The 10,067-nt window shown below is 43.5% G+C and overlaps 1 protein-coding gene across 8 annotated transcripts in view; it reads left to right on the plus strand.

The window, feature by feature from the left end:
- LOC114879701 overlaps positions 1–10,050 on the plus strand; it is a 50,580-nt gene extending 40,530 nt beyond the window's left edge. For 5 of the 8 annotated variants that reach the window (XM_046289362.1, XM_046289361.1, XM_029194898.2 and 2 more), the window contains exons 5-13: positions 2,089–2,510; positions 2,665–3,142; positions 3,659–4,208; positions 4,594–4,865; positions 5,206–5,426; positions 5,810–5,947; positions 6,164–6,463; positions 6,742–6,900; positions 7,283–9,689. In XM_046289362.1, coding sequence (XP_046145318.1) covers positions 2,089–2,510; positions 2,665–3,142; positions 3,659–4,208; positions 4,594–4,865; positions 5,206–5,426; positions 5,810–5,947; positions 6,164–6,463; positions 6,742–6,900; positions 7,283–7,408 — 2,666 coding nt within the window. In that variant the 3' untranslated portion in view covers positions 7,409–9,689. Of the gene's footprint in view, positions 1–2,088; positions 2,511–2,664; positions 3,143–3,658; positions 4,209–4,593; positions 4,866–5,205; positions 5,427–5,809; positions 5,948–6,163; positions 6,464–6,741; positions 6,901–7,282; positions 9,690–9,742 lie in introns of those variants that run through there. The other 3 variants (XM_029194899.2, XM_029194901.2, XM_029194900.2) reach the window with 3 other exon arrangements.
- Positions 10,051–10,067: the final 17 nt, after the last annotated feature.

Genomic DNA, 10,067 nt, shown 5'->3' on the forward strand with positions numbered 1-10,067 from the left:
TGGATAGATTAAATGGAACAGCCTGTAGTATGAAGCACTTGCTCGAAGAGTTTTTTTTATCGGTTATTTTATGTGGCATGAAACCCTCGTTAAGAGTCTCCCCTCGATGCACCGGTGTTATATTATGATCCTTAATAAAGGGTTACTTATGGTCAGGTTGAAGTGGTTGTACCTGTCGGTGCTTACCTTTCATGAAATAGACCTATCTCCACCCTAAGACTCTTCCACGTTCCATTTTTTTACCATTAAAAAATAATTAAATGGAAAATAGTCGGGTGGAAAATTTAATGACTTTTTCTGAATATAGATACAAGTCGTCGGTAGCAAATGAAAAAGGTGTGGCTTGATGTTTTGAACTTATTAACACATTCTTTGCGGGCGTTTTTTTCATCAATCCACCCCGTAAAGCGGGCAATTTTTTCAAATTCGTGCACGAAATTATGTTTCACGTAAAATAGCTATAACATAATAGTAGTAGTAGTACCTACCCACATCTCACAACGGCTGGCGCCTAATTTTTACTGTACAACGCGTTTTAAGCGTCTGCCGCTCTCTACCAACAGTATGCAAAAGACGCGTTTAAGCGTCTCCCGCAGACAACGTGTTAAAAGAAGAAATAGTGGTATAGAATAGTTTAGAGAGCATTTCTAACGACGAGTTTTTACGCAACCGCTTGCGTCACACGTGATGGTCGAAGGTAACAGAACGGGCTCCGTGATGGAGAGGACTCCAAAATGGCGGTTCCCGTTCGCGGTTGAGCAACCTTCGAGGCAGAAAGAATCGTACGTGAGATTGCCCGACCAAATCCCTCGAACAGGTCCGGGGCCGTGCTATAAATACCTGCACGAGCTTCGTGACCGGTGTACCGATCTATTTCTTTGTCTCTTTTCCTTCTGCTTAACAGAGGAAGCCTCTTTCTTCTCGCCCACCCTCTTCTTCTTTTGTCTAAAACAGTAAGAGGAAGAAAGGGAGCGAGTCGAAAGAGCGAGATGAAGCAAGAACAACCGGTACTTCGAGTCTACCAACAGGAACGAGATCTTTCTGCCAACACTGGCATTGAAGATTTTCTCAGCAGATGAAAATTTAATACCGAAATAATTAACCCTCCGGTTAAAAGGCAAAAGTTACTTACTCCGATAAAAAATTACTCCATAACCAAAATTTGAAGTATTTTATAAATGATGACGAATTAAAATTTAATCTCTTGATCCATGACGATGAAAAGCAAAGAACGGAAAATGCTTTCCTCTGATCGAACAAGCGAGCACGTGGTCGCAAAAACAACGCGTCCTCGTGACTGGGTTTCCTGGTTTCCGCTCGAACGGCTTCGCCGACCGACAGGATGTCCTCGTGCTCCATTCGTGAAGCACAGTCGATGTCAAAGTCAAGAGAACGCGAACGGGCCGGATAATGGGAGAAAATTACCACAGCCAGACACCTCCGTTCGGTCGAACGATCAGACGATTCCAGACAGGCGAATAATTACTTGCATCAGACACTGTCCTTGAAGGGCGCTCCTCGCTGTCCCGTTTTCTTCTTCGCAAATTGCGATCGTGAAAGGCTGCAAAGTACGAACGGATTTATTTTGTAATTCGCGTTGTCGAGAGAATCTCTGAATTGCCGAGTCCTTCGGGATTCAGTTAGTCGAATGGTTGCGAATAAGAGAAAACGGAGTGCCCTTCACCACCCACGGGTACGGGGCGCAGCGGTTTATAGAATGGCTTTTTAACGGCGCGGCGGGTTACATGGTGCTCGAAACATAAGCGTCGCTCGTCGAGGACGAATTACGAGGCGGTGCGTGAAGGACGCGCGGAAAGAGAGTACAGCATACGGTACCTACGAACCCCCTCAAGGTTGCTCGTAAATTCAGCCATAGTGGTTCCACGGGGCCCATATTATAAGCAACCGTTCGCTCATTGCGTATTCCAAAGACGCGTGTCGGGCATTGAAATTTTTCTCCTTCGCCTATCCGGGCTGAATTTTCTCTCTATCTTCTACGCATTCTGTCCTTTGATAATCGTTTTTATAAAACAAAGACTTTATGGAATTCCATAGACAATATTAATAAGAATTTCATCTGATCAACAGATCGCGATAAAACGGACGACGATCGTGCGACGACCCCGGAATCCTTACGCAGCACTAGTCCAGCTTCTTCACCGCCACCGCAATGGCAGTCGACCAGCACGCCGACCAGCACACCGCCTAGACGCTTCATCTCGAGTATCTTGGGCGGAGATGTCCCGTACGGAAGCAGAGGTCACGTTTTGACCCGGGCTGAACGCAAAGAGTATAGCAGCCCACCGATCGCACCATCCTCCAGCGATGCTTCTCAATTTCTCACGAAATCAGAGAAGCTGGTGCTGCCAAGACCCAGCACCCCTCCAAAGACACCGAGAGTCGAACCACCTACCAGGGTCTCCGTCATCCAAAGGGTTCCCTCTCAGAATCAATCAGCTTCTAGGAGAGAGGACAAAGTTGAGATGCCACAGACCCAAGAACCAGAACAGGTAAACATATACTTTGTCTCTAAATTCTCACCTTCGACGAGGATCCATAGAATAAAGTAATTCTTTGGGGAACACCGTTAGAAATACCTAACCGATGCGTGTACCAGTCGACCGATCCCTAGGATAAATGACATTGAATATGTTATCTATGCAGGAACAGCCTATCGATTACGCCGTGCCGAAGAGAAAGGAAGAGGACGAGGAACGAGGCCGCGAAGGCGCAAAAGTGTCGCGTGCGATCGGTAATTCGATCGCTAGGCCTTTGTTAGCCATGCGACTGTCCGGTCCTCAGGTCGTCCACGCAGCGGCCGGCCACGGAAGATCCTCCAGTTCCGGTAATAACGGTAGTTCCGGTTCGAGCGGCGGATCCAACAACTCTGGCAGTTCGTCCTCGTCGAGTTCGGGCGGAAGTGGCAATTATTGTAGCGGTGGCGCGGTGACCGGTGGCAGCGGAGGAGGCGGCGCGGTCGGTGGTGGCGCCGGGGGCGGTGGAATGAATCCCGGAGGGAACGGTGGTCGTGGAAACTACGGACCCAGTTCGCCGCCCACCGGATCTCTTCCACCCTTCTACGAGTCCCTCAAAGGCGGCAACAACCTGGCGAATTTCGCTAATCAGTACAACAGCACTCAAGGTAGGGTCATCGATGAGATCCACCCTTTTCCTCCTTCGTTATACCTACCCTAGTTTCTGAAGTAATATCGAGTCACACTTGTGCTGTCGATAGCACGAGGGTCGCTCTGAAAGTTTTGAGAATCGCAGCCAAAATAAGCGACACAATTCACGGCTGACTTAAGAAAAACAACGGTCGACCCTTCAAGCACAGTTTACAGCCTCGCTCTACTTGCAGCCAAAGCATTCGACAGATGACGCTGCAAGAGGCAACAACTGTTGTATGTGACGTATCGTTCTATTGGCCGATTCTCAAAACTTTCAGCATCACCCATCGAAACAAGCCGAATGTCACGAGGATCATCGTTCCTTTACTATCAGGGTCACTCTGAAAGTTTTGAGAACCGACGCAAACAAAACACGACAAACAATATATTCAACCCTTGAGAATAGTTCTTTTAGACCCGGACGGGGCACACGAAATTCCATCGTTCAAAGTGCATCGTTATCCTAACAAACCGTGAAATTATCGTTTCAGGAAATGGATACTTGACGCCATCGCCGACGGTGGGAATGGAGTGCGACACGGGCCAACAGGATGTCAATTCCCAGCATTCTCAATACAACGCCCAAGAAGGAAAACAATACTCTCTTTTGCAAAATGTCTGCGCGTCCTATGGTTTGACGTTGAAAGAAGAAGAGGATCTGTCGCCGTATAAGATCCAAGCGAACGACCTCCTATCCGGACAGTACAGCACCTACGACATGACGGATACCGGGATGATGGTGGACATGGTGACTGGTGCCGTGGTGGATCCTCTTCAATTCACTGCCACTTTAACCTTCAGTTCACCGTCGGATCACACGGCCCTTTTGGAAAGTTTGGGCGACGCTGCTGACCTATTTCTACCAAGGCTACCCGCCGAAGATGGTAGCAACGATCTTCTCGAGGAGTCGTTGCATTCCCCTGCTTCGGCTGGAAGCGGTATCGGTCAGGATGCCGGTCAGATGACCACTCCCGTCGAGCCTAGCGTCGATCCTTTCCCGGAGCACAGCATGGCCTTGACCAGAGGTTTCGATACGTCTAGGTAAGCGGTATTCGAGCAGCGATCGGTGTTCCTTCGAATCGAGCTACTTTCGATGGTCGCACGCGATACGGTACACTTATGCAAATATTCGTTCCTGTGAAAGTAACCTGAACGGAGCTGTTGCTCTTTAACCCTTCGCACTTCGCAATTGTTTGCGTTGCTGGTTCCCACAGTTTTCAGGCAGATCGAAAGCAAAGCGATGTAAGAAGAGATCTTTCATTAAAACATATGCAGGGTGTCTCCTTAACACTTGACTGCTATCATGTAACGATTAATACTTTACCTGAGAGGCTAATCTTCCATTTTGGAACGATTGATGAAATGATGGGAAAGTCGCTCGTCAACCGTCCCAATATAATACAAATAAATAACCGTCTTTGTTCAGGCACTACACGGCGGCTCCTCAACATTTCAGCACCTCTAAATTAGGCTTGGCATACACGACGGGCGAGTCGAGTTATCAGTCGGTCTCGAAAGAACGTCCAGAACTGGCGCTTCACATCAATCAGAGTCATCAGAATCAGTCGGAGCCACAGTTGCAGCAGTTGCAGATACAGGTTCAATTACAGCATCAGCAACAACAGCAACAGACTGCTGCCTCGCCTCACCAACAACATCAAGGACTCCTGAGCCCAGGATTAAGCTTCACCGGTAGTGGTTAGTGTTTCTACTTATTTTGTGCTACAATATCGTAATAAGTACTTTAGAAACAAATCATCTCTAATTTATTTGAAACACATCATAATCATTGCATTCTCTTTGTGAACGATTGATCGCTTTAAATGTTTGAATAAATGTCGTATGCCAAGTGACCGTAACGATATCGTAACAAAAATAATATTGAAATGGATTAAATAATCGTGGGATCTACGTAGTAAGGTGCACAAGTTCCGTTTTTCTCCTCTGGAGGTATGAATCAATGCTGAAGATTTTTGGACCTTACTACATGTATCCTTAGCTTTTAGTGAATTAAACATTGGACAAAATTGATTCGAAGGTCTGGAACTGGATTCAGGGAGCAGCGTAGGTGGAAGTTTGCCAAGTCCCGGTGCAGCCAGTTGTTCGTTGGATACCGCGTCGACCAGCACGTCACCTTCGTGCGCCTTGATGGAACACGCCCCCAGCCCAGCTACCACAGTGTCCACGGCATCCGTACAGCCGACCGGGCCCGTTGGAGAACCACCACTGACGCAACGGGTCGGTGTACTACAGCAAAGGGTAAGCACCCGAAATTGATCCAGGCAAAAGCATAGTTTTCTTTGTTGCTGTTAGGGCTAAACATGGCCAGTCCGTACCTATATGGCTCTGTTTATCAAAATCACCCATTTATCTTCTTCATTCAGCTATTTAAAGAGTGGACTTTGTAATTTCTATTTTTTGTTGAAAAAATTATGACATTTATTTTCTGTTGTTTCAAACATTGCCATATAGACGTTCAAATAAATATTTTTCAAACAACTTGCTTTAAGATTGATTCATCCAACAGAATCACGCCATTATGCAATGCCAATCAAATTGAGTGCTTCATCCACTGTCATGAATCGAAGAGTAAGAGCGATTTAAGTGAGAAGTTGAAATTGATTGTTCTTATCTATTCATAGCTGGGACTGCCTGGTGATTGCCAGTTGGAGTTCGTTAACGGTGGCCACGGAATTAAAAATCCTTTGGCTATCGAGGGTCAGAGACAGGCAGCTGCTAATCGCGAGGAAGAGAGGGCAACCCGACCTCCGCCTGGCAAGGTAAACGTCATTCTTGAACGCTTTTCTTCGCCATATATATCTAATATTTTTCTTAACGCCTGATTAGCATTCCTCGAACTTTACTCAATTCATATCTTACGCCGCTAGATCCGGAGTATCTGATTAGCGTTCCAGTTTTCTGCTATTGTACAGGGTGCTTCAAAAGTTCACTGTATTAAGAAATACAGATAACAAAAGATATCTTTTATTATTTAGGACGACGATCCAAACCGGTTCACGTGTCGCGTGTGTAGCAAGAACTTCAGCCTACAACGATTACTGAATCGTCACATGAAGTGTCACAGCGACGTGAAACGTTACTTATGCACATTCTGTGGCAAAGGCTTCAACGACACGTTCGACTTGAAGAGGCACACCAGGACGCACACCGGCGTTCGACCCTACAAGTGCAATCTTTGTGAGAAGAGCTTTACCCAGAGGTGCTCTCTGGAAAGTCACTGCCTTAAGGTTCATGGTGTTCAGCATCAGTACGCGTATAAGGAACGTCGCACCAAGGTACGAATAAAAATAAACGAGTGCGGGAGGACCATTTTGTATAGACGAATGTTATCTCATTTCTGGAATTTGTACTGAAGATTATCAATGGAAAAGAAACGGATGTAAAGTAGTAGTCTGACTAATTGTTTTAGTCGTGATAACAATATCTTGAAACAAGCAATATCCCAAGAACATGTTGACCCCAATCGTTGCCTACAATACAAATCATGGTCGGAACATAGCTGAAATCATACTGAAATGCAAAATCTAACTGGTATTTTTGTTGTATGATCCAGGTGTACGTGTGCGAGGAATGTGGTCACACGACGCAGGAGCCGGAGGTTCATTACCTTCACCTGAAAGATAAGCACCCGTACAGCCCAGCTCTGTTGAAGTTCTATGATAAGCGACACTTCAAGTTCACCAACAGCAATTTCGCCAACATGCTGCTCCAGGTGCGCACGTAGACTCCGACTGGAGTTACAAGTAAATGACAGTTTTTAAACACACACACCGTCGTAAATAGATAAACGACAATGTCGGTGATACCGTCGAAATACGCGGTTCCTTCGTTCCACGTACGGTGGACACGTTCGAATAGAAAATTATATATCGGGCTAGGGTATTGGGGGGAGTACGAAGGAATACGATAAAGCAAAGAATTTCGTAAAGCGTAGAGCTTAAAAAAAAAAAAAAAAAAAAACACGAAAAAATATTTAGACAATAAAACGTGTGTTAGAATATACGAAGACAGACGAGCAGAGAATCCGATATTCGAACAAAAAACATAACAGATGCAAGAACACGAAATTGTTCTTGGTCAATGTAACTCTTCAGGGTGGCCTGTTGCAACGGGACTCGCGGAATACGGACAGCTGCGTAAAGTCTGCCTCGAAAAGCCTCGAGGCGCCTCTTCAACGCGCCACGACGTTATTGCATTTGGGTCGGGCGTCCAGCTTCTGACGGCCGGGCACCAGAAGATACCTAGGAAAGGTGGACGGATCAGAGAAGAGATGGTTAAGAGGATGAAGAGAAGGCTGGCTCCGATTTTGTTTAGCCACCCGATCGGACACACCATCCCATGGATCCCGGAGTAAACGTCGCGCGAAAAGTACCTGCAGGTGGCGCCACATTAGCGGTGACACAGGACGGCACCGTAGGCCGATGACGATCGGATTACCGAGAAATTTCGAAGCTGAATTCCCATGGATTCCAGCAGGATTTTCAGGATTCTTGTTCCCCTCCACACGTGAACATAGAACAAAAGAAACACGCAACTTTGTATACACAGTATTGCGCTATAGTGTACGCGATATTTTTGCCGCGTCGATTTTTACCGAACGTATGTAGGTAAATTTTGTATAATATACATTTAAACGATAATTGTATAGACTATTTGCTATATTTAGGTTTAGGGAACGAAGACAAGTCTAAGTCGCGAAATTAACAGAAAAAAATACACCCGAAGACTCGGATCGAACGTTTCAGGAATGACGGCCGTCTCTCACTCGAGATGGGAGAGCGCAATTCTTTTTTTTTTTCTTTCTTTGGAACGATTTCTTTTTTTTTTCAAGCGATGTACGGCAAGTTACGTTGATTTCCGACTTCTAGGGTGAAACGATCACGAGGAAGCATCTAACGCCCGGGGAGACGTTAGGTGCTTCTCGAAATTGTTACGTCGAAATAACGATATATCGTGTCTCGAGGTAATTGTTTCTCTTGTATCGTAGCGTTCCTCGTTGACTGACGCGTTCGGGGAAACGAAAAGAATTTTTTTCTTTTTCTTTTTTTTTAATTAAGTAATTAATAAACACCTATCGATACGCACCTTGGGAAATCTGTGATATGATAAGACACGATTTTACTCACTCCTCCGCGCACAAGATTTCGCTTATTGCACCTTGGTTCTTTCAAATGGGGTTACGCACCAACATAGTGGAGTGAGATCACACGACACACATATACACATTCTTTTACACGGCGGTTTTTGTATTTAAAAAAATTTGTAATCTTTTTTTTTTTTTTTATCACTGGTCAAATTTTATTTGGGAAACAGCCGTGAACACATACACGTACACACAATGGGGTTTCGTGCAATTCTACGGTGGTAGGACATATGTTTATTTGGGTGACACGTGGGTGCACGTACAGTAATAAAAAACCGTGTGCGAATAAATTCGCGATTCAACATTATCGTTGAGAAAATGGTTCGAGTCTTCGTCGTGAGGAGGACTTGGAATATCGCGAGTAAATTAAATCCCAGTTAGGTAGGTAGAGATGATGATGGCGACCGTGAAACGGGTATATAATGTATACTTTCCAGGGGCAAATAGGGTGCTGAATTAAAGTCTTACAAATAGTATTCTCAATTTATTGTAGAATTGCATGGATATTGTATACAAAAATAGAATTTCTTTTTTTTTTTTTTTTTTTTTATGAATTTCAGACAGATTTTACAGAGGATGTTGAACTAAGTTGGAGGGAATCTGGAGGTGTTGAGGATACATAGTGTTTGATTTGATATTAAAATCCAAGGAAATATATTTTAGATGAACGACATCTCGATTAAAACGTTAAGCCTCCTATAAGCTCGCGATTGATGTAAATAGTATTCACGTACAGGTAGCTGTTAATTGTATTTACGAGATCATTTAACGATTTTTCAGTATACCGAATAGACGACGTTATTTATCCGATGAATATTGGGTAATTTGTAAATAGTAAATGTTAATAGCGGATTGCACGAGACGAAACAGAGTCTTAACTTTCAATAATTATTATATATCAGTACCTTTATACATATCGATAATGTATACTAACTTCGCGTATCTCCCTTGACAATACTCAAGGACGATGGTACTTCTCGTCGCAATCTGTTCATCGTTACGAATATTTTATTGCTAATATTATTATATTATATTATTATATATTATTATTATTATTAATATTATTATTTCTATCATGATTATTTAATTTACGTCCAGTATTGTCTGAAACAGTAGCACTTAGATATTTTTATCATCATTATTAATATAAAGTTCCATTTATACCTGCTATCATTTTACATAAATATTCATCAATAGTTATTCATCTTGACGCATCAAAAGCGACAAGACTCTTATCATCCTCTAGTACTATTGCAATAATTAATATTATATTATTTTGAATATCGTTATTGCTGCTCGATTAATAGTTTTGGTTATTGACTTTATTATTAATATATAAATAAATATATATATAGATATATAGTTATATACAAAGAAAACATATGTATACCTACGTTATTAATGTCTACAGGAACGACTCTTCTCCTTGTTGGGTGAAAGATAACGAATCCATAAGGTGCACCATGTATGTTTGAACCTGAGCGAGTGTTGGATGCGCGTTTGTGACTGCATGATCAACGAAAGGAAAAGTGTGTTTCACATGACTGTTCAAGATACTGTGTATATCGCATTCAAGGAATATTTGAAAGCGTTGACCAATCTTCATCAGAAAAAGAGTATAGATCTTGATCCTTAACCCGATCGTCATTAATTGATGCTGACCGTAATGAAATGCGGATACGCGCTGTCTGTGTATGTAGAAATGGAAAAAAATAATAAAATTAATATACTATGGA

Source organism: Osmia bicornis, chromosome 2 (assembly GCF_907164935.1).
Source record: "Osmia bicornis bicornis chromosome 2, iOsmBic2.1, whole genome shotgun sequence".
In the NCBI taxonomy this organism is placed as follows: Eukaryota; Metazoa; Arthropoda; class Insecta; order Hymenoptera; family Megachilidae; genus Osmia; species Osmia bicornis.